Source organism: Myiozetetes cayanensis, unplaced genomic scaffold, assembly GCF_022539395.1.
Source record: "Myiozetetes cayanensis isolate MyiCay16 unplaced genomic scaffold, myiCay2020 scf21, whole genome shotgun sequence".
Taxonomy (NCBI): domain Eukaryota; kingdom Metazoa; phylum Chordata; class Aves; order Passeriformes; family Tyrannidae; genus Myiozetetes; species Myiozetetes cayanensis.
The window spans coordinates 4072172-4099625 of record NW_026087423.1 but is presented as its reverse complement, the minus strand read 5'-3'; the positions used below and the strand labels follow the sequence as shown (position 1 = coordinate 4099625).

Sequence of the window (27454 nt, the reverse complement as noted above, 5' to 3'; positions counted from 1 at the left end):
TTGTGGTCACCACTGCAGATAGGGCAGCACGGCCCCACTGTACATGTGCTCACAGTTGTGTTTGAAATGGTCTGAAAGTGTCTGGGGGTGGCTATTGCTGCCTATCCCACTCCCACCCAGCTCCTTTCTGAGGCTTCTCTCCCATTGCTCCTTTGCCATGGTACCACAGAGGCTCTCACCTGCCCCCGGGCCAGAGGAGGGATGCAGGGATGGCACCTCCACTCTGCCCTCACTGTGAGGCACCTCCAGGCCCCTGGGCCATGGAGACAGCAGGAGAGAGGGCAGAATCCTGACACAGGCTTAGTGGCCAGCAGTGACTCCCCTGCCTGTGGCAAGGACTGGCCTCCAGAGCCCGGTGCAGACACTGGCGTGTGCATGTGCCCAAGCCCTTCTCCCCCAGCCCAGCCACCACCTCTCACAGGGACATCCAGGCTCCACATCATTTCAACGTGCATATTTATCGCTTTCCCCCCGCAAGACATGTATTTAATTTACTCTTAGTAAACATAACCATAGGAGATGCAAATAAGTGCTGGGGAAGCATAAATAACTCCACACAGATAGACACACACACAGAGACAGCAAACACAGACACGGTTCACCAAGGGAAACCAAGAAGTGCAGAGCACACCCTGAGGCTGCCACCAGTCCCAATGGCTTTGCTCTCATCCACCAAGCCAAGAGGATTTCTCCTGCTCTTGCTTTGCAGCAGCTGGTGGGAGAATAAAGCTGGGGAGGAGGAGTCTAAAGTTGCAAATATCCCATGAAAGCATCATGGCAAGTCCTGGCTCTGCAGTTTCCTGCAATCATCTCCAAGGAATGGTTCCAGTTGTAGGAAGTTGCAAGTCTTTCACAGTGTGAAAGGGTGGAGGGGCATGGGGACCACCATGAGGGAGGAGCAGCAGGTCATCTCGCAATGTCCTAATTGCAGACAGCCGATAAACCTTCAGGTAGGAACATCGGGGCTAGATGCTCCATCTAGGTCCTCTTCTGCCCTCTCTAAGGTGCTGATTCTTCTTTAGGCTGAGAATAATCTTCAACGGGACATCATGCGAACAAACTCTGCAACCAACAACACAAGACAGCCCTGAAGCAGAAGGCACCCACAGTCCCCAACCCAGCTCTCGTTCCCTGGAGACAGCAGGCAGCCAGGGTGAAACCAGGAGTCCCCACGCTGCCAGCAGGTCTGTGCACTCCGTGACGGGCCCTGAGAGCTCACACAAAATGTGCTTTAATCCCTGCACTAGACATGGTGATAAGATCCCTCTATCAGGTCAATTCATTGCCTTGGACTCCTTCCCAGCCACGTACAGTCTTGTTTGCACAAGCGACTCTTTGTGAGACACCATGGCAAGCGTTGTCCTCCCTTCACTGGAACTTCAGGGAGCCTTGATTTACGGTCTTGGGAACACAGTATGAATCCTTAATAAGCTTGCCGCTTCAGAGACACCAGTGTGGGAAAGCACAAGAGTTTTGGTAGGTACCAGCGTTTTTGCAGAGGAAAGTTTACTCTGATGGACTTCTTGTTCTTTTAAAGATACAAGTTAACTGTAAGGGTACCCTGGATCTATTTCTTGACCACCCTGCAGCTTGTGAAGTCAATTACAATTGCTCAAATTGAGTGTAAATGCCATCAAATATAAATGTGTTTTCATTCTGCACTTGAATTGACGAGGAACTAATGGCTCTGCAAAGAGGAGGGCAGTGCAAATTACCCCCTTGACTTCTCCTTTTCCATTGATGGAGCTTTCCTTTGACAACTAAAGCAGTAACTCACGGAGAAAATGATACTGGGATAGCATTTCATGTATTTTAGCTGTCTAACATAATTTAGCTGTGGGAAACAAGGAGAGCTACTGTCATGTAATCAGCCAGTGCATTAGAACAACTGCAGCTACCAGATACTTTCTAGGGAGACACTTCCAGTTTTTTAGCATTTTCAAAGCCCTCAGAGGCTTCAGTAATCCTGAGGACTGAGACGCCTTGTCACGCAGGAGACCCACGAATGCCTCTGAGGCAAAAAAATTACATCAATTTCACTTTAATTCTGCATTTCCTGTGCTTCACCCTTACTGCAAAGGGACATCTGGATTTGCACCAGGGAAACAAACACTCTGCTGTGCTCTTACACCTTGCAGCCCTTATGTCTTCTTAGCTGTCTGATATCAACTGCTTCCTTGCCAGAAACCCTGAGCACTATTAATATTGCTCCTGCCATGGCTAATGGCTAGGATAGTAGCCTAACCACTCTTATTTTTCCAAGTCTTCCTGGCATGAAAAGTGTGAGAAGAAATGAATTATCTCTAGAATTTAACATGACACCTGTAGATCAGATATCTGCTGTCTTAGTGAGCACACCTGGCACGTGACCATCTTCTGGCATAAAGGCATAGAAACAGATTGTCTATAAACCCAGATAACAAGGTGAGCCTTGTTATGAAAATGAAAAGGAAGGTGCAATGCATTCTCCAAAGCAATCCAGCCCCCTCACAGCTCTTGCAATAGATTTAACAGAAAGGAAAATGCCCCATAAAAGGAAGGCTGCCACAGCACGTGTACACCAGAATCTGCTCCTCTGTGACAGGTTCTATCTCTTAACATCCTAGAATTATGGAGACCCAACTGCAACCGAGATGCACCAAGAGATGATGCACAAATGAACAATTCAGCTGGCTAGAAAAAAAAATCCTGTTGGAATTTTTTCTCCACACTTCAGATACCTGGGCCCCGAGCATGCAAATCTTCCCTTCTGCTTCAGCCTCTGAGCTGAAACTCTGACTCACAGCAGAGCAGATGGGCAGCGAGGACTGATCCCTTCTCACCTTCAAAATCCACACGCCCGTCTCCATTCAGATCCACGTCTCGGATGATCTCCTCGATATCCCGATGCCCCACCTGCTGCCCTAGAAGCTTCTTCATGGCTTCTCGCAGCTCACTGGTGCTGATCTCCCCATCACCATTGGTGTCAAACTGCAAGAACATGAAAAATACCAGTAGGGAAAACACAGTTAATGGAAACAGATCTTGCTCTGGTTTGGATTTTGTGGTGTCCTGCTTCTGAGTGCCCTGTATTTTCTTCCTTCCTTCTGTGTTCCTCCTTTTCCTCCTTTGGGTGCCTTTTGGATCCAGTCTGTCTTTTCTCCTCAGAAACCCCTCGCTGCTGTGTCTTTACCAGCTTTCCTCTTCTTTGCCTCAAGGGTTCCCTTGTTTTAGTGACTTTCTCTGCTCCTCCCTTATTCCGTGCCTGGCTTGGCTCTTTCTCTGTCTTTCCACTCTGCTGCTCTCTCTTTCTCCTCTTCTCTTCCCCAGTGGGTGTTCTCTCTTTCCTGTCTCCTGTTGCTCACTCTCTGGGGGCAGGTGGGAGGGAGCACTCACCTCTCTGAAGGCATCACGGAGCTCTTTTACACCAATCATGTCTGCAGTCTCCGCTAGCAGCTTTGGTCCCATCAGCTCAACAAAATCTTCAAAATCCACATGGCCACCCACTTGGGACAAGATGAAAGATTGTAAGAACTCCATGCCCAGCACTCACTTTGCACTTCCGTGTGCCCCATAGAGCGCTCGGCTCTCCAGGAAGCAAAGCACAGAGGGTGTGGGACAGCGGAAGGAAAAGCAGAGGTAGTTTGACACTGTGTGTTCTGGATTATGGGCTAGGCAGAACGAGCCCAAGCTATCCCATGTCAGGCAGCCATGGAGTGTCACATCCTCGTGGCATCACATACTACGTATTAGAGGCTGGATCGTTGCAGTGCTTATAGCAGCGCTGCGCCTGTGCCAAAGGGCACGGCAAGGGCACAGCACGACGTGCCCGCGTGGCCCGGGCAGTGCCCTGCAGCAGTGGGGTCCTGCTCCATTACAGCAGCTAAAGCGCGCCCAACTGTTTAATCATTGTATTGGTTCTTTTACTCGCCAGTGCCCTATCTGAAAGCTGTCAGTAACACTCTCAAATTCCCAAGCACTTGTGTGCCAGGGTTGTCAGATGCATTTGTGTGTGACTGGGTGCATATGTCACAGCTGTTTTCCTTCCCTTGACCAAGTAATTTGTCCTTTTAACATCTTCCCATTCAGAAATAACATGCACTAAATATGCTTTTCCCCACCTTGCTGAGGGTGAGACCCTGCACTGCCACAGATGAGAGGTGACAAAAATGACAGTGAAAGACAAGGGGCACAAACACAGTTACAGTGAATTGGATGCGTTTGTCACATCTTTCCGTGACTGCAGCAGATGCTCCCATCTGACATTGCCAGCACAGCTCCCTCACAGCCCATCCCCAGGCACACAACAGATCCACAAACAACCACTGCAGAGTGAACAGCCATCCACCACCCACCTGACCAAACCATCTCCACCTTCCCAGGCTCTTCCTTCACTCTGACACCATCTGACAACAGCTTCAATACGACAGCACACACAGCCTGTGCACCAGTGTCTGACTGCCTGCATCAAGGGCAGTTTTATACCTGACAGCATAAGCATGAAGGACAACCCTACCACTCACTGTTCCCATATACAGCACAGTCCACACAGTCCCTTTGATAAGCAAAAACAAAGGCATCAGCTTCTTGGGACCACAAACAAACAGGGGAGATGATAGGGAGTGAAAATGAGAACCAAAAGAACTGGGATGGAAAAGAGGCAGCAGGGCACTGAGAGAGCCTGAGGCAATGATGTAGGGCACAGCAGCAGCAGGCAGGTACAGGCAGGTGGGAATTACTCACGGTTCATGTTGATCTGCTGGGAGAGCTCTATTAGCTCCATCTCAGTGGGCATGTAGCCCATGGTCCGCATGCAGTTCCCCAGGTCCCTGCAGTTAATAAACCCATCCTTGTCTTTATCAAACTCCTTAAAGGCTTCTCTTAACTCTGTGGGAATGGATCCAAAAAGAACAATATTGTCAGTGACAGCTTGAAATACCTTTTCCAAGAAACCTCCCCAGAATGAGCAGCACTTTATGAGGCCAGATTCCCTAAGATACTCTGTATTTTCCCAGCACATCTCCCTGGAAAGAGGCAATGACTGGAGCAATGTTAAGTTCTTCTGTCAGCAGCACTGCTGACCTGTTCCTTACAGAAAAGCTTGACTGGACTGTAAGTGTCATAAATGGTTCATTGCTAAACTGTGCTTCATAAAGAAACTGAAATTCATAAGTTTTTCCAACTTTTACACCTGCGCTGTGTTATAAACCTCTCACTGTAGGGATTAGCAAGTAAAACAGCTTCCCTGGAGCCAGTTGTGCCATGCTCTACAAGAGTTTGTGTGGGAGCTGGGGGAGACAGCAGTTCCCTGATAGCCAATATCCCATTATTTACTTTTCCTCCCACCCTGAAGAAGCTGCAATAGATGCAAATTCCTTCACAGTCAGCACCCTTCTAGTTTTACATATTATTTCTTTTGCTGGGGTTTTCAGGAATTATTCCAGTAAACATCTCCCTTGGTTTGCCCCAAATTATTTTACCCCATGGGGCCACCCTTAGGGCCAGTCAGTAGGTTTTCACTGGGCAGGGAGAAAGGGGACACAGAAGAAGCAACAAATTTTACCTTCAATTTCTTCAGGACGCAGTTCTCTATCCTGCAAAAAGAAAACATATTATGTTAAAGCCATTTGTTTGTCACAAACATAGTTTCAAAATAGCTGTTTGTTGGTACAAACAGTTCTGGGACAAGCCATAAAGTGAGAGAAGAAACAAGAAGGTGATGACATGTTTAATACCATCTATCTAGGAAGGCTTCCCAGTTCTCCTCCCCAGCGGGAGGGGTGTTAACCTGTGGAAGCCCCTCTCCCTCTCCTCTGCTGGACAGGGGGATGGCAGGTGCTCCCTCAAAACAGAAGAGACCTGGGCCAACACAGCAATATGTGCGGCCTCCCCATCTGATGTACCATTGGCACCTCCGTGAAGCTCCTACATTGTTCCCCAGCACCAGGTTCTGGAGCAGAGACTGCCCCTGCAGCAGTTATGATCTCCTCTGGAGCTCTGATTGTATTTCCACTGCAGCTCCCGCTGACACAGCCAGATCAAAACAGCTGGAAGCAGTCTCTGCAACCAGCAGGTCTATACCATCATCTGCTCAAATCACTGCTTGATCTCTGTCCTTCTGGCAGGACAGCGACAGCCACGAGCTCTCTTACAGCCAATGTCCCAGTGACATGTCCTACAGTCTGTCCCCACAAAAAGGTAGGAACTCCCCCCTTCCTCCCAGCCTCAACTCCATATCCAAGCATTTTGAAACCAGGCATGAAAGCAGACACACAACATATACATCATCAAGGTTATCTACAAACAAAACAGGACAAGGATTCACCATGTTCAGGAAACACTGCAACTTCAAACATCCAATCTGAATTTCTTGGAAGAAGGGGGAGGATATAAAAGAGTATAGGAAAATTCCAACACTGCACCAGGAAGAAAAGATGAGCATGGAAATGCACTGCTTTCTGGTTTAAATGCCCTTTCTAACTCCTCTCATGGCTCCCAGGCAAATCCAAAACATCTGAGGATTTGGAAACACAGAAACGCGATTTCTTATGTCGTCTCACTCTCGGCTTTTCCCCTCAACCGTGGGGAGTTTCTCCTTGCCTTCCAGGTGTCCTCCAGCCTCACCATACGTCCCTGGAGACAGTGCCTTTGATCAGTTTGAGAAGGATGATCCTTTGCTATTTAACCACAGGCTCCCCTGGAAACTCTAATGGCAGCTGCTCAGCGTGCAGAGCAAACTAGGACACACACTGGTTTACGTCTGTGCAAAGGGGGCCGTGCCAGAGAAATGACCAGCTTGCCACTCATAACCTTCCCAGAGGCATCTCTGTGCTGGATGGAACTGTTAGAGCGCTCTGGCTCTGCTGTTTCATCCTTCACAGACCTGGTATTTTCAAACATGTCATCCCATTTGTTCTGCTTTCATCAACACCAAGTAATAAAACAATTCAAACTCCTTGGACCGGATGCAGGAGGCATAATTGCCTTCCTGCCTTAGATAAAACAGCGCATGAAAACCACCCATGATCTGTTCCAACACCTTGTGCACTCTATTGCAGAGATTGCAACCGTTAACCCCTGGAGATCGTGGCTGGGCACACAGCAGGTGCAGGGCTATGGCCGCCCGTGCCGCGGTGCAAAGGGTGCCGTGACTCACCCGCCTGTCTTGTGAGAGTGGCTGGGGTGGGGCCCGGGCCTTCCTCCAGCACAGTCATCACAAGACCATCCTCCTCCTCACCCACTGAAGACCACGTTGCAGCCGACATGACTGACACATGTCAGAAGTGGAGGTTTCAGCACCGGCTCCAATTTTGCACCCCAAGGCATTTGCGTTGGCAGGGCTCTGAGCGCATCTTTGCACATGCAGATTGTGCCATCAGAGAGCCACCGACTGTGAATGCAGAAGGAGGGGGAGGGTTTATGTCCCTCCAAAAATCTGACTCAAGCGATAACTAACGTCATGAAGAGCTTTGTGTTTTAAATGTGGAAGAAGATCCCCTAAAATGATAAAGGAGTAAAATTGCTTGGGATGAAATGAGCTGAATCACTCTAAAGCTTTTGGAGAGCATATGGGAAGAGGAATGAAACTGTTCCAAGAGTTCAGATCCTAGATATGAGCAGAGGTGTCCCCCAAAGAGTCCATTATACGTATTGGTCTCACCCTCATTTATTTCTGTTCTATGCACAATAAATCCTGTTCATCTAGAGAGTCAATAAAAGTAAAGCTGTTTATCAGATGCATTTATTTTACATGAGGGTACTTAGAGACATCACTAATCGTACTTAGGGGACTTCCTAGGGTACAATAAGCCTCCATGGCCTAAGGAGGATGGATACCTGTCCAGCTGTGAGCCTTCCACTAGGGGCTGGATCTATCTCCTGTGACAGTAGCTCTGGGCATGCCAGCAAGATTGCCTGTGTGAGAATATGTGTTGTGTTTTAGTGACCTGGCACAGGGACTGTGTGATCACTTAGTGGCTAAAGGTTAGGAAAAACAAAAGCCCCTTGATCCATAATGACACATAAAGACTCTTTTTTGGGTTTTTGGATCGTTGAAGAAGAGGTTTCAGAAATAAAGACCTAGGTGTCTCCTACAGCTGTAAATGACCACATCAACACACAAGTTAAGGCAGAGGTTTCTTACAGAGGCAAGAAAACTCTGATTCTCAGGTAATTGGGGTGAGCTTTGTTTCACCATAGGAACATGGAAGGCCCTGTGAATATGTGACAATGCACATATTCACTCTTACATATCCATAAAAGACGTGATAATCATATGTTTCTGTACGTCTTTAAATTCATGTTACTGTAGGAGTAGAACGTTCGGGTGCAAAAATATATTTTAGTTCTTCTAAAGACACAATGCTGGGGTGTGTATTTATGTATATTTCACATGTCCAGGCGTATACATTTTGATTTACATACAAGCACATATTTTTATTGTTTGCATATAAATGCACACATTAGATGCATATGAACACATAGTTACTATAGGTGTGACTGAATGGATAGACGTGGTTTTGCTATTTATCTGGGGGAGGGGAGGGTAATAGCATTTGGTAGCCTGGCACTATTTGCAAATATGAGGACAGCCTCATGTTCCTTGGTTAATTGGCTGGGACTGCTGCAGTGCCAGGCTGGGTATGACAGTGCACCAGAGACTGTGTTTGGGTATCTGTGAGGAGACAGATGCCTGCTTATTTCTGCTGGTACTAGTGTGCTCACTGTGAACTGACAGGATATTATCAAATATGGACAGCTTGTTCCCAATATGAATGCCCTGATTTGCATTTAAGTGGCTATTTAGGCCTTAAATGCTAATCTGAGCCTCTGGGAATGAGAGGTCTTGCTTTGAGCACTGGACTCCTCCAGAGTCCATATGATTATGTAAGTCCTGAAGTCCTAAGACCTCCTCCTGAGTCCATATGATTATGGCTACTTGAGTGTAGGCTTGGATCTCCCTTCCATAGCTGCATTTTTAGGTCCTCCTTTCTTGGTGTTTAGGCACAGGTCTATCTGCACATCCTTCAGGTTAGACATTTACCTGTGACTGTATTTGCGCTTGGAGCTGGAGCCGGGACGCTCGAGACCCAGGGCTGGGGGTTTCAGAGCTCCACGCAGACGGAGCGTGGGGACGGATCCGCATCCCCGGCTCACATCCCCGTGGCTTTGTGCGTGTCTCGCCCGGCTGGGTGTAACTTACGTACAGGCAGCCTGTTTTCTGCGAAGCCCTTCCTCAGGAAGATGCATGCTGGCCCCAGCAGGTTGTGCATGACGGCGCAGTTCTGGGCCAGCACCATGAGCGGACCCTGGTACTCGCAAGCCGACGACCCCTCTTCGCTCGTCTGGACAGCCTTATAGCTCGTCTTCTCGTCATGGCGGATCTTCCCAGCCAACCAGCAGCAAGCAAACAACACAACAGAGGATGTTACCTCCCCATCTCGTTCCTCTGAAGTTTTACTGAACCGCCTCGCAGAGACATTACTGCTAAATTTCCTTCGTCTGGTCCACACTGCATCCCCCCCCCACCGGGCTATTAGGATTTGCACAGAAGCAGTTAAGTCCAGGAGTTCACTTTCAAAAGCTGATAGAAGTACAACCAACCGGGAGAATTTCGCTTTGAAATGACACCAGACTCTCAGCGCTGCTCACATCTACCCAGACACAGCCCAAAGCGCCACGCTCCCACATCAGCCCCAGAGTTAACGATGCCTTGAACGAGCTGCCAAGGACGAGGCAAGCCCAGCCTAGCAGTACGTGTGCCAGCCCGTGCCCAGGGCGGAGCTGCCGGCCGGGGCATCCCCAGCAGATCTGGCAGAGCCTGCACAAAGCCACTGCGGGAGGCTCCACCTTACAGTTCAGCAACACAGTATCACCCGCTTTATCATATTATCAGAGGACCGTTTACAGCATCAGGTGGCTCTGCCAACTGCAGGCTCACACTCTCCGTGCTGCTACTAATTAGTTACATCCTCAGGGTCTCAGGCAGTTACTGCCCTGGCCTCTTCTAATCAGTGACGCTCCCGAGGTGGAGATCAGGCACGGGCACAACATTTTTGTATGTTTGCATTTGCACATTTTCCTAAGTGCACACGTCCTGCTAAGCTAGGGCTCCAGAACAGAATCCAGCACTGGATTTTATAAGGAGGCACTGCTTTCCTTTTATAGAAATGCATTTCCCTGGCTCTGCAAAAAACCTCTTATCCTGATATTCCCATGCAGCTATAAAAAGCCAACACAACCCACAGGACCCTTGGTTTTACAGAATAAACATTAATCATACATCAGATTCCTCTTCAGGAATGATTCTACTTTTACAGCCGGTGTTCCCAGGGGTGATCAGAGAAGCTCTGTCAATTGTCATTATCTCTATTAACCCTTTCCTTAAAGCCTGAGGTGCTTTTTCAGGCTAAAAGGCCACATACACACACACCCACCCCCCCATTCACTCTTGTCTGAGACTATTGTGTCTACTTGCTGAGTCTGCCATGTGCTGTTACACTGCAGGCATGGTTTGTAGCTTGCCTTTTTGTACACAGTCTTACACCAATCTGTTCATGTATAATGTCATGTGAATATCAAGCATCAAAACAAAAACAACTCAAAAGGAAGCCATGGAGAAAGAAAATGATGAAGCAGAAAAGAGTTTTTGTTGCAGTCACGGTTGAGGAAGGAATCTGTCTCTGATTAGATCTGACACATAGGACACTTGTCCTTAAAAAAAATGAAAGATGAGCATCCATCCACAAATGGCATATTACTAGCTCAGCTAAATGTCAAGGCATCTGTGTTGAACTGCACAGCTTTGTTATATCAGTGCAATGTATTTTCAAAATTATCAGCTTTATTTCCTGACACATTTTTCAGTTTAATGCACCAAGTAATATGAATCACTTAAATAGCCCACATCAGTTCTGTGTTTAATTCCAGTGAAGCCACGCAAAAGATGCAAAGCCCCACAGCCCCAAATCCCTGTTTGCCGACCCTTCCAGGCAGTAGAGGTTATTACCAAGCCACAGAGCCGTACCTCATAATAGTCATCCCATTATTTTTCTGTCTAGATAGAGACTGCCAGTTTGACAAAACAGTTGCCAAGAGCCACTCAGGATCGTGACCAGACAACCTGCCACAGTGCCAGGATGCTGAGATGCACAGCTCAGCAAGATCCCAACAAGGGCTCCCTGCCCTGCTGTGCCACTGCAAGCGGGATTTATGCCATCTGATGTTCCCTCTGCCAGCAGTCTTACAGGTTCTCCTGCAAGTATCCCCACAAGTTCCGTCCACCACATTCCTCCTACATCGCAGCAGAGTGGGGAAGGGAGCTGTGGAATGGGTATGGGGCAAAACAATGTCAGCTGCCCGTTACAGGGGAAACAGCAGCGTGATGACAAGGAAAATGCAAGAACAGGACTGAGGACATCAGGTTTTCTCTGTCCCTTCCCTGAGGGAAGGACCACTACCCCTCCTGGCTGAGTCAGGCCCTTGGGTGTGTCAGACAAGCAGATTGTGGAGCAGGAAGGGACCAGGCTGATTTAGAGATGGCCAAAGTGGTGGAGAAGGGTGGCAAAGCAAGGGACCTGGGTGCCAAAGCTTTTAATTTCTGCATAGCAGAAGCACAACAGGATTCAATTCATTTTCCTGCCTGCATGTCAGAGGGGCATCGCAGAGCAGCAAGTCAAGAAGGGCCTCCGTCTGGACTGAAGTGTCTCTCGGAGGGAGAGGCAGCCAGGATGGCTGTCGGGATCACTGCAGGGACACTGGGACAGTGGGAAACTGAAGCTGACAAAAAGAGACATGGAGTCAAAGCCTGATCATTGCCACCTGAACAAGCAAGGTACCCTGGTGTAAGCCAGGCCCAGACCAAGCTGGCTGGTGCCTGGGAGTGAATCCCAAAATTTGGGTTGAGATCATGTGTTCAAAAGTTCAGATTGTCACCCAAGAGCAGCTTTCCCACATGTTGTTTACAGTTCCTCCTCTTTAACATTTCAGCAAAATGAGTTTGCCCAAGGCAGAAGCCGAAAAAAAAGACCGAGATCATAAAAGAGCCAAGTGAAGTTGTGCAATGCTAAAGACTGATTTGCAAAGTCTCCACTATAATCATGTGTGTTGTGATCAGAAGAACGGCAGAGTCCCAGGACCTGTCAGGATGAGTGCCCAAGGCCTTAGTTCATGGCTCACTAGAGCGATGTCTGAGAAATTCTCTAATTCAGTTTGTCTCTCTTCAGTCCTGACATCCCAGGTCTTGTAACTAAGCATAAACTGCATTATTCAAAGCATCTTTTAGGGAAAAAAGCATAAATTACCTAAAAGACTGGTGACACAGAGCTTATAAGTTCTTGAATCCATTTTGATTCAAGCAGCCTGGCCACATATCAGATTTTAATTGGAATTGCCTTGATCATGTCAAGCACAGCTGCAGCCAACTCCTTTTATTCCAAGTTGGAGGTGACCTACAAGCAACCAAGTTGGTTGTTCACATGTGCAACATTTAGGTGAACTTCAACTACCTCTGCCTCTCTTGAAGGTCACCCTGACCTAGGGACTGGTCTCAGCACTGCCTAAGTGCTTGGTGATGAATTCCCTCCTCATGTATCCCAGCTCCCTCGCAGCAGCGCCGTGCCATTACTAGCTTTGTTTACAGAAGTTGAGATAAGAAGCAAATTGTGTTTCTGCACAGAAGAGGCAAATGTACAGCCAGAAGAAACTCTCTGCTAGGGAGGTCCTCTCCCCAGCGTCTCCCTCCCAGAGGAGCTTTCCTGGGTGGCAAGATCTCCTGGGTGGCAGGATGTGATCTTGATGGCAGCGGGATTTCACTGTCGTCAAGGTCTCCACAGAGGCAGCTCCTCATTGCAATACTCTGGATGCTCAGCATAACTTTTTAATTTATGAGGAGTGAACAGTGTAGCTTTGTGCTGAGCTGTTAGATTTGCAGCAATGCCAGCTGAAAACTGTGTGGCTGACAGGTACACAGTGCTGTAAGATCTTCATTAGTCAAACAAGAAAGTTTTCTGGGGCACGTCATTCCCATTTCAATCCTGTCCCTACCAGCAGAATCATTCCTGAATCTAATTCGTCCTGGGATCACTGTAAAACCTCAGCACAGAGCAAACTGTGGGCTGAAGCCTAACAGATACACGTGGCAGGTCTCAGATGAAGTCCAGCTGGGCCCAGGCATAGAGACACAGGGGCCATGCTGTGGAACACGATGCACGAACATGCAGCCAGGGCCCAGCGTATCCACGCACAAACGGACACGTGGAACAACGGAGCACAGAGAAAACCAGGCTTGTGTGCCCAAACACACACCAACAAAACTAGATGTGTGCATGCACAAGGATGGATAGACAGAAGAACACACGCAAGACTCCACACAGGCTTCTGTGAGGACACCCACTAGCAGGTGAACACACAGCACCATACAAGCAGGGACACGAGTGTGATACACACAAATCCGCCCTTACACACTCACAACAAACACTGCACGCCTGCTCACACCCCTCAGGAGGTGTATGTGGAGACGTGAAGAGCTGAGGACAAGCACACGCTCCAGATGGGCTCAGAGGTGTGCACACTGTTCCACACCAACAAGAACACACACAGACACGTGCCCTGTCACACGTACATGGATACATGTCCCTACACCCATGACACACGTGCTCATGCAGGTACCTCTCAGCTGAAGCACATGCACACACACAAACTCACACACATGCACACGCACAGACTCACACATGTGCACATACACAGACTCACACACATGCACACACATCAAGATGCCTGTACAGAAGTGTGCCGGCACACTGTGCCCATAGACAAGCACATGCTTGCACCTGCCCAGTGGACAGCTGTGCACACACACCAAGCAGGACACGAGCCTACACACACATTAGTTTACACACGTTATGGCTCTCGGTGTCCTGGGCTCTCATGGCTGCACTTGCAAGAGCAGCTCTTACACAAAAAGTCTGGTGAATGGAGCTGAACCTTTTGTACACAACTCTGTGTATTCTCCCACCTCCCATTCCCATCTGCCCACGATGTCACCCATCCCAAGAAGCAGGGCTGGAAATGCACTTCGATTCAGGGAACATACCTTTTTAGAGAGGTTTCTCAGTGGAGACTTCACACAGTTGCCCATAATATGTTGAGGCTGCCTTTCCGTTGGACTTGGTTATAAAGGAACTGAAGCAATTGATCCCATTAAAGGTATTCCTTGGGAGCAAAGCAAGAAAGGCAGCGCCAGGCAAATCCAAACAGCTACTGGCTGCTGGGCTTTCCCTCTTCAGGGAGCTTTTTCTCTCTCTGCCTCTCTCTCTCCGTATTTTACTTTATGTTCACTTTCTTGAAGAGATGAAGCAGGAAGGAGAGGGAGGGGAGAGAAACAGATAGAAAGAGAGGGAGAGAGAGGGAGAGAGAGAGTGAGTGAGAAGGGGAGAGAGAGGGAGGCGGATGTATAATCTACATCAGATTAATGTTCAAATCCCTCCCACCCCCCTCAATCTGCAGGCAAGATTGTTTCACTCATAGGAGAGGGCTGTTTCAGAGAGAATTAAAACAGAGGCAAGGCAAGAAGTGATTTCAGTGATGAGTTCAGTGAATCCAGCTAGTTTGGGTCCACGCAGCCTCTGAACATCGCATCCCTACCCACCCCCCTCCTAACTCCTCTCGGCTTTTCAATCACCAGAGCGCTAGGCTGGCCAGAAGGCAATCCACTTAGGGGCTTGGAGCAGAGTCCAGAGCTCGTTTCGGAGCAGAAATGGACCATTTATCTGGGTGGGACCTGTTTCAGTTTATAAATACCAGCAGACCTGGAAGTGACTGATTTTTTTCCCTAGAAGTGACTGATTTTTTTTGGAAGTAAGTGTGGAGACAGCAGTCCCAGGACCCTACAACACTCAGCCCCAAGACAGTAATTTTTAACCACAAGGGAGAGACCTTGAGCCAGTCTCGTGGTAAAGTTTTTCCAGCTTTCTGCAAGTAAAAATCAATTGGCAGTTTAACCTGCATAAATCTGCCAAAGATGGGCTCACACCTGAATTCCTAAATCTGAACAACCCCAAGTTAGATAATGTGAAGCAAAGAATTTGGACGTCAGATCCATCCATTCCATTTCCAAGCACCCAAGTCCTGGAATAAACAAGAAGCACCTGAGCCTAGAGCCAGCTCTAAACTTTGGACTTTATGCCTGTTGTGGTAACAGAATAATCTCCAAAAGAAAAGGGATGAGTCCCCCGTACATTCTCCTCTAATCTCAGGCTGAGCATAAGAGCATTCAGTCTGAAGAGAGATTTAAATTGCACAGAAAAGTCATCATCACACTCAGGCAACTGGCTCTGAACAGGACAGTGAATGCACCTAAGCTATGGAGCCACCACAGATGCAGCTCCACAGTGATAAGAAGCCGTGGCATGAAAAGCTACCTCCTTCAAGAACTGTGAAGACCAAGACGACACTGCTCTTACACCCTGTTATGCAGCAGGCTGGTTGGACACTCAGGTGTTCAGCTGAGAGCTTTCACAACTTTCTTTGTGAGTGTGGTTCCAAACAAAAGCTTCCACAAAGACCTAAGCCACAGGATGAGTACTTGCACCACATACTTTTGTGCAGGAGCCAAAGACTCACTCTCCTGGCAGCTCTAGGGCTGTAGGACAGAGAAGGATGAACTGTCAGTGTCACAACAAAGCAGAGATTTCTCCTTCCATCCTGATGCTGCTGTGGCAAATTAAGTATGATTGTGAGGTGAATAAACAGTTACTTCAGAGCTTAGAGGCTTCTTCCACGTAAGGAGACGATATTAGGAGTCCAACTATGACAAAAGTCAACAGTTTCTCCAGTTCCAGTCACAGATAGACAGTGATGGCCACAGGGGATGGTGTTTCTTGCTCTCCCTTGCACTAACCACTTTGCAAGAGCGAAGGCAGTGGAACAGCCTCCTCTCAGATGCCCTCAATGCCTTTTTCATTGCATGGTCTGGGTAGGAGCTACACAAAGAAGCTCTTAAACAAGAAGCTGCAGTAGGAGAAGCTGGAAGACACTCCTTCAATCCAGGGCAGACTGAGAGAGGGGCAGAGGGGATGGGGAAGCTCTGCACTGGAAGACCTCAGCCCACCCACAGTAGGCTGGGAAGTGAAACTGTTCCTGAGCTGGGCCTGTCTCCTGCTGTCACAGTTTGAAGACTCCTAATGCTGGGGAAATACACAGTCACTCCTTGGGGGCTGTGCCAGCCTGGGGACCTCACAGTGGGGAACTTTGCAGGATGCCGAAACTCCCAGCTCCTCTAAGGCTGCCATCTTTAGCTCTGTTTCTCTTTCCCCTCTTAAAGCAGCTAATGGGAGGCTGATCTACCCTCCGACAAAGTGCCAGTCATTAATAATGTCCCCTGTCAGCTGCAGCCATTCCCCAGGCTCCTTGTTTATTGACGAAGTGCTTGTCTCCCTTGAGCAGAAGCTGCCACACAGCGAGTGAGGCGCCTGGGCTCCTTCCCGAGACAAACGACTTCAATTCCAGAGCAGTGAGGAGAGAGAATTGCCTTCCTGCTGCTAATGAATCTCCCCCGACAGGCAGCACGGAGGCCAGGAACGCCCTGCAATTGAGAAGTGCCCATCTCCCCCATTCTCCCAGAGAGGGAATGCAGCAAGGGAATCAGACATCTCCTGCCAGAAGGATCCATCACACCCCCCAGACTGCCACGGGACAGCTTTGGAAGGCAGCTGTGGAGTGTGCCTCACAGAGCCCTGAACGCCTCTCAACAAAAGCTGAGATGGTCACCCTCTAAATATGAGCTTGCAGCAGAGCACTCAGAGCCAGCCACCACGGCACGCCGCCGCGTGTGCCTGCGCTCCAGCTTCTCTTCCCTCAGGCATCTGCAGGGCAGAGTGAGGGCTGAGACCTGCTGCCAGGCTTGGCAGCGATTTCGCAATCCAGGAAGGGAAGAGGCAACGGGAGCCCACTTGTACCAGGTTTGCAGCACAACTCTTCAACTCTGCAGGAACTCTAGTGGAGCTGCAAGGGGCCCAAGAGATGGGATCATAAGCGATTTCTTTATCTCCTTATTTACCTGGAATGTCTTAAGAGCAATTAGTCAGAACACATCAATCTAGCAAACAGACCCTGCTGAGCTCTGAGGAGGAAAATCACTCTCTACAATGGGATCTTCTTCCCATCACCGGCAGGGGCAGCTTAGAGATAGGCAGGAAAGTGGAGCTGGCAGAAAGGTCATTAGAAGATTAGGTTGGAAGGAACATATTTTCTCCCTTCCTCCAACTGAGGCTGCTGTAGGAGAACAGGATGCTGAGAATAAGTATTTGTGTGTAGGTGCTGATCTGTGGGTATGCCTATATCTGGGGTAGTCAGTATGCGTGTGGGAGGGCTGCACATGCATGTATACTGGTTTTCCCACACTGTTCTTTGTGGCAATCACACTGTTCTTTTAAGGTCTGGGGCGCTGTCGCAAACTTTCTAAAAATCGGTAGGAACTTTGTGAAATGTGAGTCTTGCTGATGTTCGTGCACCCCTTCCTCTCCCCTGAGGTCCCAGGTGGAGAGCAGAGACCTCAGGGGACGCAGCTTGGCACAGAGCAAGGTCTCGGCTCACGGGAAAGAAGCATTTGGCACAGTGACTGACCTGAGCACAGGGGAGGAAGAAGGCTGGGCGACTTGGCATGGAACAAGGAATGATTTAGGTGGTTTAATATGTCTGGATTCTTTAAAAAGCAGCAGTGCTCTGCTTTGGGCTGGCACCTTTGGCAGAAATGCTCATTTCACAGGAAAATGTTGGATCCCACCACAGCTAATCACTTGGCAGTTGCCAGGAACTTTATCCAGTGGCAGCAAATATCCAACAGACACAACAGAAAGAATAAAAGTCAATACGAAACTTGGGATTGCTTATCAAACTGCAGCTTTGCTTGGCAAAAATTTCCAGTGGAAGTATGGATTTGTACAGCGAGACTGTTCAGATGCCAGGCCTGTTTCACTGCAATAACCTTCACTTGCTGGAAAATTACCTCAGATGGTTGTTCTCAGCACAACACAAACAGTGCAACAGGGTGACAGGTAGTGAAGAGCATGTAATAGAGCAGGAAAAACTCATTCCTAGCATCTTTTCACTGAAGTCCATAGCTCTACTAAGAGCCTGTTGCATGTGTCAAACATTTAGTATTTTAAAACATACCCCCTTATTTAAGTTATTCTAACACGGTGGGAATTTTTGGTCTATTTTTTCCTATCCCAGAGTGGAGAGTGCATACGTGGATTAATAGCTTTCAAATCTGCTCCCAGTCACCCTTTAGCTGGTAGCTGCAGATTTGTATTTTACAAGAAACAACCCAGTCTTGATTACTGGCTGACCTCGGGTGAGACTAAGCATTTGGAATAGGTAACATCCTCCTGTTGCCAGTGCTGTCGAGGGCCTCATTTCAAAGCTCCTGATTGCTGGAACACGCACTGGCACTCCAAACTTCTGTGACTGACTTCCCTCTCTTCTTCTGCATCAGCTCCCAAGTGCTTTTGTTGCACATCGAGTTGTGTCTTCTGACCTCGAATGAACCTCGGATGGTTCCATACTCCAGCCAGACACGTACAGGTCCATCTCAAGGGGAGGCACCAGCAGGTACTGGTGGATGCAGTCCAGATTCTCATCTAGGGGGAGGAATATTTCTGCAGAGAGTTTGGGAACTTTCTTTGCTGTCAGCTGTTCCAGGAAGAAAGTGTTGCTGACTCATGCTGTGCATAATATTCTCCTCCATTAGAGCAATTGGATCATATTCAATCACAAACAACAGAAAGGTTATTAAAAAGACCAAGGATATTTTCCATCCCTCTCAAGGTAACAAAGCCTGGACTGTCTGTCAACTTCTGTTTGGAACAGCTCTGTCTGTAAATAGCTGGCTCCATTCTACACTGGATGAAAATAGATGGGAACGTGCCTTCTCCTGACACCTTCCCTGCAGATCTGGTCCATGTATTTTGCCCAACTTCCAAGTCCCTACGCAGGAGATGTGTTGGCCAGAACACAATGTGCTGTGGATATTTTCTGCTGATGATCCTGAAGATCATCAATGGGCTACAAAAAGACAAGTACAAGCTTGACAGCTCAGAAGCTGCTGAGAGAATTTGTCACGTATATGCAGTACAGACGTTGTTTAAAGCCAACGTTACATGGTCCTTTCTCTTTGCTCCAGAATATGAGAATTGTGTATCACTGTCTATCTGGGACTACTGCAACAGCAGCTAATTCTGCCTGGCTCCTTCACCTCTTTCAAGATAAGAGGGACAGGGGGTCAATGTTGGGCTTGCACACTGAGGTGCTACTGAAAGTGTGGATGACCATGAGATGAGCAGAGATCTGGGAACCAATACCAACCAAATACTGCAACCAACCCCATAGCATTAGGCGAGATCCACCTCGCTTCTATTTTGAGTAGGGATCTGACAGCATCTTTAGAGGGACCAAACTGCGCATCCCAGGACGGAGGTCTCTGGTTATATCTCAACACAGCTGGTCCCAAATTACCTAAACCCTTTGTGCATTATTTCAGCAGAACACAAGGGGATTGCTGGCTGTTTTCTACTTCCTGCCTTCAACTGTTGTGACATGATGCTTCGCAATGCTGCACGGTTGCCTGTTTCCTTCCAAGAGCAGAGGGTGTCTTTCATCTGTGTGGGATGAAGCAACGCTGTGTATTCTTTCCAAAGATGGTTGCAAGGTGCAAAGTACGTTAGGGGAGGAAATATTAGAATATTGATAATGATTTCATTCACGGAGAGTGTTGAGTTCATGGTCTTACGCTGGTGCAGAAAGCTACTAAAAAACTAAATATGACCATACAAGCTAGGACAGGCTTCTGTCTTTATCCTTAAGCAGGGCATTTGATTGAAATTGGAGGATTACTCAAGTTCATTGGCACTGCTGTTGCTCTCTAAGGTCACAGGAATGTCAGAGGATTATTGAAAGGGAGCCTAAAGTTAGCTGGGCGTCTTTTACTGGATGTACACCATATAGCTGCTTGTTATTGGAGATCAATACCACTCATGAACTCATCAGGGAAAAACAGTTACTGAAGCTGGAATGCTACAAAGAACCACAGCTAATTCAGCTGACAAACCTGCAGCCCAGCCACTAAAGCTAAAGCTAAACTTCCCTGACACTGTGATGACACTCACTATTGCACAAAACAAAAATCAAAGTGACAAAGGTTGATGGAATGGACAGCAGAATGATTTACATGATGATTAATTTATCATTGAAAGCTTTTTTCCTCTTCAAAGATAAGCTGAATCTAACCAGAAGGTTTGTGTATTTCAGTGCATTAGATCATGCTGCTGTATATTTCATGAACAGAATATTTAATGAATGTTCTTTTAGCTTGGTTTTATTTTGATGTCTTTCTATAGCCTTTTAAAACAGATTTGTTTAAAAAGTAAATCACTGACAAAGATTAATGTTTGCTGGCAGACCCACTGCAGGCAGGAGACTTATCCATTGCCCCTCAGTGATTCTGTACGTCTGGCTCACATCCCTCAAGCTCTTCACAAGCAATAAATGTGATAAATTTTCCTCCAAGCTGCGAACGGGAGTAGCCGAGTGGATGTGCTCAAGTGGAACAATGTTTCCCTGTGTCCGAGTTTGTTACATACAGAAAACACGAGACATACCTGGGAAGGTGTGGCGGGTGTCAGCAGGCGGGGTGTGCGCATACGCCGGTCGAAGCTTTAAGCAGAGGGATGCATGAGCGTGTACAGAGGTGGTTGTGTAGCCACACAGAAGAGTTAGCAGAGGCTGCACGAGTAGGCTGTGTGTACATAGACAAGACACGTATACGAAGGCTTTTCACGTCAGGCTACATGCATGGACATGGGCTGTGGCAACTCATGCAGGGATGGAGGCACGGAGGCCGCACGAGCCCCGCGCAGGTACCCGGACTCCTGTGACACGCCCCTGACACCGGCTGTCGCCTACACCACGGCAAGCACGGGGCTGTCCCGGCTCTGGCACTCCCCGGGGAGCGGGGAGCGGCCCCAGGACGGGCCGGGAGGGCCGCGCGGGGGCGCCCCGGGGCCGCCGGAGCCCGGGCCGGGGCCGCCGCTGCCCCGCCGTGCCGGAGCCCCGCGGCACAGAGCGGCGGGACCCGCAGCAGCCGGACACGGGAGTGTCCCCTGCGGCCCCGGGAACACCTTCCCTCTCCCTTCAGGGAGCCTTTTGGGGCCGGCACAGAGGTGTCTTCAGAGGTGCCATGAAACATGGAGGAAAAGTCGGGGCATTTGTCTAGGATTTTTTTGCCCCCTGACCGGTGCATCCACGCTCCATACCGGCGAGGCAACACTGCGCCACGGGACCAGCGTCACTACGGCGGTCGATCATGCTGAGTCAGAAATCTGTTCACCCCACATTACGGTACTGATTTAACAGTGTAAATGAGCAGCTGTTAGAGGCTGTCTCAGTTTGCCACGAGCCCTGACACGCCACTGCTTCACCTGCCTTACAGGTATAACACAGCACACGAGCACCTGCAAATCCAGACCTTTCACCTTCACCTTGCCATCCCCACATGAGAGTTTCCATCGCTGGTGTCACAGCTCCAGCACTGCCCAACACACTGCAGCCTCCCTCGCTAATGCACGGGGGCAGCTGAAAACTTCTATTACTGAGCCATGAGCCCCTCTCCCTCGCCGGGGTTGGCCAGGACTCGCCGGCTTTCCACGGGTGGAGCTCCAAGAGTGGTCCTGATGCAGTGACTGCTCTTGGGCAAAAGTCCCACTAGAATCAGCTGAAGCCAAAGCCACAGGAGGAAACAAGGCCATCCTGCAGATGAGGAGACCAGAAGGGTGAGAGGCTGAACAAGGCACTTTTCCCCTACCTGCTCCCAGCTGGTTAGAGGAGAATATTCTTGACACCTGCTTGGCAGCCTGGGGACACTTCCTGCCCCAAAAGGGGACACTTCTGTCAGCCCGATTTGCTGTAAGGTCCATTACAGCCAGTTAGGAAGAACTAAAGCTCAAGAGCAAAGGAAGATGCAGCAGGACAAGGAAAGGAAAATTTTACAGGAAATGCAGAAAGATTCCTTCCCTATTCTAATGGTAATGCGGACGCTGACATTAAAGCAGGGATGGGAGATGGTGCAGACAGGAGAGGCTTTAAACTCCCTGTACAAATAGAAATACAAAAGCCCCTTTGGCCACAGTGCTAACAGCAGAACTCTGTAAATATTTCATTATTCTCTACACCATTGTTTGACCCCTTTGATCCCCATGCTACCAGAGGCAATTGACAGAAAACTGTTGGGAATCACTTCACTGAAAAATTTAACAGTCATGCAGGGTGTGAAAGTTAAACGGCTCTGAAAACGTTCAGGTCTCACACAGCAGGATCGCTTACAAATTAATATTGCATAGCAAAGGCCCAAAGAAAGCTCTTCTTAAAGGTGCCAGCTAAGCCAGTGGTGTGGCACAGGAGGGATGAAGCGAGGAGAACCAGCGGGTCTCTGTGCCGCAGTCCCGGCACAGCGCCGTGCGGTGAGCCCGGGGCTGGGCTGCTGCTGCACCGTGGGCGCTGCGGCCACATCACCCCGGGAATACCACAAAACTTGCGCTGCGGTCGCTGCTGTCCCAGCCTCTGTGCTGCTGTTGCTAGGATTGTACAATAATAAACAGTTCTGCTGCCAGGCTGCCACCTCACCGCCACCCCAGCTGCGAGGATCACTGCTCCTCTGCTGCTATGGACAGCGACCGCTCAATACCGCACTGTTGCTGAACTGTGGTCCGTAGCCACGCTACAGACACTACAGGACCCTCATGATGTTCTGCTCTGCAGGGGTGATAGCACTCTCCTTTGTGCTCCACAACACTCCTTTTTCACTTGGCCACCCCAACACTACCCTGCTATCAGGCCAAAATTATATGAAACATCCTCCCCACACTCCCTTTCCTCGCCACTTTCCCACTTTGCTGCATTATCACACACACATCCCTTGCCAACTACACCCGTGAGTCACTGCACTGCTCTCGCACTGCACTGAGCTCCTGCCACTGCAGGGCTACTTTAAAACACTGCTGTCCCACTGTCCCACATACAGCCAGCCCATACTCACAGTGCACTCTGTCACCAGGTAAGTGTGTGGTGCTGTCCTCGTGCTAAGTCACAGCCGTGCTTCCAAAACTGCGGCATGGTGGTAACACCTCACTCGCTGCCTTCTGGTACAGCAGGATGGTGCTGTCAGATCCGCGCAGCCCTTTGCTAATATCACACCAGAAGCAATCACTGCTGTATAGAATGGCTCCCGTCTGCAATATTGTATTACTACATCAGTAGACTGCTAAACTCTTCTGTCAGGCTACAACACCGCACAATTATCACACCCGTGCACTGCCAAACTCCTACCGCATGGCACCAGTATCACATCTCTGCTCTGCCCTGGGATTGCGTTACCACACCACCGCATTGTCAGTGCCCTGCTCTCCAGGCACTGGGAGCTGCACGCACTGCATGTTAACCTGGTTATAAACTCCACAGCACAGTGCTTTCCTGCAACTGCCGCCTGAGCCAGCGTGCAAACATGTCATTAGACTGAGATGACATCCTGGCTTATACTTAATACTTCATTACACTACCCTACTTCTGTTAATTCATGTACCACTCATTTGCAAAATGGTAAAATATCCTGAAAGAGTATTATTGCTTAATTACATTACAGCATCACTGCACTAATATAGCATAAGCCTAATTAATAAAATATCACTGCATCCTGTATCCTGGCAGTATCTTAGCATTCTCCTGGAGTACACACCCACAGTGCACTATATTGCTGTGCTGGTTATATAAACACGGCGCTTCTGCCTTCACTCCGTCTTTTTTTCTGCACAGCTACAAATCTGTCTCCCTCAGACACAACCCTGTAGTCCCGAACTGCTCCTTTTTGCTGTTACTGCAACAATGACATCTCTGTGAAGCCATCACTGCAATCTTTTCCGCGTCTCTGGCTGTACCACTGTAGTGTCTGCATCTGCGACCACATCCCTGCACCGCCGTGGAACAGGGGGATGATGTTCCACATCTGGAGAGCTGGGACAAGATACACTGGTGCTGCTGGACCACAGTGCCCTGCTGCTGCAGATATGCATCACTATGCTCCTCTCCTATGTACTGCAAAATTGCTGTTTTAACTGTTTCACAGTGGGCTGTGTGGGCTGGAGAGAAGTTCTTGTATTAAATAAATTCTCTGCTGAGCTGTTGCTGTCTTCTAATTACAAGAGGGAGCAGACTGATCTTACAGCACCTGCAGCCTCACACTGCAACCCTGGACACTTCTGTGCCTATGATCCTGCCTCAGCCCAGGCTGCAGCTTGGGCTCCTGCAGGTGTAAGTCCTTGCCTGTCTTAAAGCTTCATGCATATTTTTACACATTTGTTTCTTCATTCACAGAAACAAAATTTATATAATTCCATTCCATGACAGATTTTCCATACATCATCTCCTTGGGCCTTTATTCACCCCAGGATTTTTATATCACTACAGAAGAAAAAAAAAAAAGTGCTTCATATACCTCTTCCTGTAACCAGCTCTTTATGTATCCTAAATTACAGTTCCACATCTTGTATCCACAAGTCCCCTGTATAGGGGGATCTACTAGAGCCCACTCCCAAAAGTCAGTCCTAAAATCTCCACTAAATGGTCATTCACTCATAGGTACTTCAAAGAAAGCAAGTGAGAGATTAATACAGAGAGAAATGGGAATAAATAACATTACACTCTAAAAGAAAGGTGCTGGTGTGTGTAAGCACTGGTGCAATGTACCCAGTGAAAAAATGAAAACTAGAATTGTATCTGTCTCACTTCTGTAAAGAGCACTGTTCAACACCACAGTTAAATTTTGCTAAGTTTACAGAAATGTCTTCTGACACTGGAATGCAAGCAGCAGAGCAGGTAAAATAAAGACACTGTTTAGGTAGAGGTTGAGTCCAAAACCAGAGTTTCTGTGAGTAGGAGCCCTGGCATGGATCTGTTTGTATGTCCGACACTTTGGGGACATACAGCTCCATAGACTTAAAATCTGTTCTCAGATACATCTTCACTTCCCTCGGAACTACAGACGCAGCACAAGTCAGAGCCGAGTCCATGGATTTCAAAGCCTGGTGCTGGAATATTGCTTTGTGTACCCTGGTTGAGCACCACTCTGCTGAGCAGGCTCTTCCTTATTGCTACTACAAGATTTTAATCGAGACTTCTGGTGCACCATTGGCACAGGGAGGGTAATACTCGTTCTGAGTTAAACACAACCATAACATTCATAAACAGCAGACTGTCAGGGAGGATGGATAACTGTTGAGGAGAACAGACGTGCTTTGATTTTTATCCGGAGAAGTCAAGATGAACCGAAGAAGACAATACTCCCAGGTTAAACATACGGGTGTATCACCTCCTTCCAACCAATTATAAAAAATTTTCTAGTTTTCTCCATAATCTCAGTTTGAGTGGGCTCCCTGCAAAGACTCCCAAACCTACATTAGAAAAAAAAAAAAAAAAGATAACAAACACCAGAAATCATAATTCTGGTTTATTTGATCACTTCGAGGGCTGGAACTTAGCCGCCCAGGCTACTGGCTTATACCCATAATTGTGCTTCTGGGAGATTGCAGTTACATTAATCTTCCTGGAGATTACATCTCCCAGTAGCATCCCTAAATGTCTCTAAAAGAAATTTCAAGCCAGTCTCCCTCTGCCTTTTCATTTTTAGAGGGTAACCCTGTTGGGTAATTTCACTACCAAAAGCAGCTAAAAGCAACAGCTTTGTACCAAAAGAGCTTGCAAACACCGAAAGCATCTGTTCCATCCTAACATAGTGACTGGGAAGGCTTCGGAATTGGGTCAGGATTTTTTTTTTTTTTGTCGTTCTCCCCACTACCTTCTCCTGACAGCTTCTGCCATAAGAAATGATTCATATGCTGATTGTACAGAAATGTACCATAAGGAGATGTAAACAAATACAGCAAAGCAAGGCTGGGAGCCAGAGAGATGGAATCTAATAAGTAAATAGATTTTTAAAATCCGCTTCTCTGACTCTCACCCTCGGCAGGCAGAGCCACAACTTCCCCCGGCGACCGGCAAAGCACCGGCGCTTCCCCCGTCAGCACCACCGAGAGCGCCCTCCACAGCACCCGGCGGGGCGGGCGGGCGCCGGGGGCTCCGACCCGCGCCCCGTCCCCGGCGCGGAGCCCTCCTCGGGGCCGGCCCCGCAGCGCCCCGGCCGTGCCGCAGCGCCGGGACAAGTTCGGCCGGGTCGGTCAGGAAGCAGTGCATTTACAGCTGCGGGCTGCGCCAGGGGGTGCGCAGGGCTCCGGGGCGAGGAGCCGAAGGTCCGTGAGCCGCAGGAGGAGGGGGGCGCGGAGGGAAGGCAGGGAGGGAGAGAGAGGGAGGGGTGGGGGGCGAGGGGCGCTTTGCCCCTTACCTGGCCAAAGACCGAGCTGAGCATGGGGTGCAGCTGCTGGATGAGGGGATCCGCTTCCTCCGACCGATCGCTGCCGCTGGACTTGGTGGAGCACTTGCTGCTGGATTTGGACAGAGGTGAAGCGCCTTCCGAGAGCTTCAGGGACTCTCTGCTGGACCTCTGCTTGTGACTGAAGAAAAAGTCCTCCTCTGCCTCCTCCCCATCCCTGTCTGAGAGCTGATGCTGGTCCTGGGGGTGACCGTGGCTGGCGTGCGGCGGGAGGTGGTGGTGCTGCCTGGATGTCCGCACCGGTTCCTTGCCACTGCCTCTCCTTGGACCTCCTTCCGCCGGCTCGGGCTGGCTCTCCCCCCGTCCATGTGACAGCTTCCCCGCGCCCCTCGCTCCGTCCTCCCGGGCGCCCGGGTGGCAGAGCGGCCTGCGGGCACTGGGCTCCCCGGGGAGCGGCTCCTGGCTCGGCTCCCTCCCCGTCTGCCCGCCTTGTCCTTTGCCGTCCCGGACGCGGCTGCCGCGGGGCTGGGGTTGGCCGCCCGCTGCCCGCCGGCTCCCCGCTGCCTTCAGCAGCGAAGTGCGGGACTCGCTCTTCGCCATGGAGGAGCCGCTCATCGCGGGGCCGCTAGAGCCGCATCCCCGGCCGGGCGGAGCGCTGCCGCTGCGGGCACGGCTGCGGCGCGCCGCTCACGGCATGTCCTGCGGAGACCCGCTTAAATCCCGCACCGCGGCCCATGTGACAGCGCAGACAAAGGCCGCGGCAGGGGCGCTCCGGCGGGGGCTGGCGGGCACCGTCCCCCTCCCCCCGCCGGGGCTCCCCCCGCGCCGCCGCCGCCTCTCCAGGTGAGCCGGGGCCTCCCCCCGCCGGGGCCGGCTGGGGCCGGGGCGCGCCGCAGGCGAAGCGGCGCCGCCGAGGGGTGCGGGCGGCGGCGGGCGGTGCTCCCGCAGCGCGGCGGGCGGGCAGGGCCCGGCGGCCCCGGGCACGGCGGGGAGGGAGCAGCGGGGCCGCAGCCCCCGGAGCGGCGGCGGGCGGGAGCCGCGGGACCA

The 27454-nt window shown here is 49.7% G+C and overlaps 1 protein-coding gene across 5 annotated transcripts; it reads right to left on the bottom strand.

Annotated features, from left to right (window-relative positions):
* Positions 1 to 439: 439 nt before the first annotated feature.
* On the bottom strand, positions 440 to 27196 carry CABP1 (calcium binding protein 1). Of its 5 annotated transcripts, none has more exons than XM_050318858.1 (8): positions 26420 to 26565; positions 14072 to 14319; positions 9186 to 9362; positions 5543 to 5573; positions 4723 to 4866; positions 3376 to 3485; positions 2823 to 2970; positions 440 to 1062 (listed from the first exon to the last, which is right to left on the bottom strand). In XM_050318858.1, exons 2-8 carry the CDS (start codon positions 14114 to 14116, stop codon positions 1037 to 1039), a joined length of 681 nt encoding a protein of 226 aa, XP_050174815.1. In that variant the 5' UTR covers positions 14117 to 14319; positions 26420 to 26565; the 3' UTR covers positions 440 to 1036. The 5 variants fall into 5 exon arrangements, with proteins under 5 accessions (XP_050174815.1, XP_050174814.1, XP_050174812.1 ...); XM_050318857.1 differs by lacking the exon at positions 26420 to 26565 and adding an exon at positions 23066 to 23628; XM_050318855.1 differs by lacking the exon at positions 14072 to 14319 and having other exon boundaries at positions 26420 to 27196.
* Positions 27197 to 27454: the final 258 nt, after the last annotated feature.

What these genes read in the sequence shown, in the direction of transcription:
- CABP1 (XM_050318855.1), bottom strand. Translation starts at nt 27,022, where the DNA reads ATGAGCGGCTCCTCCATGGCGAAGAGCGAGTCCCGCACTTCGCTGCTG. An exon ending in CCAGCAGATCAACATGAACC is followed by an intron (nt 3,486 to 4,722) that starts GTGAGTAATTCC and finishes TCTTGTCCCAAG; the next exon opens with TGGGTGGCCATGTGGATTTT. An exon ending in CGGGCGTGTGGATTTTGAAG is followed by an intron (nt 1,063 to 2,822) that starts GTGAGAAGGGAT and finishes TGTTGGTTGCAG; the next exon opens with AGTTTGTTCGCATGATGTCC.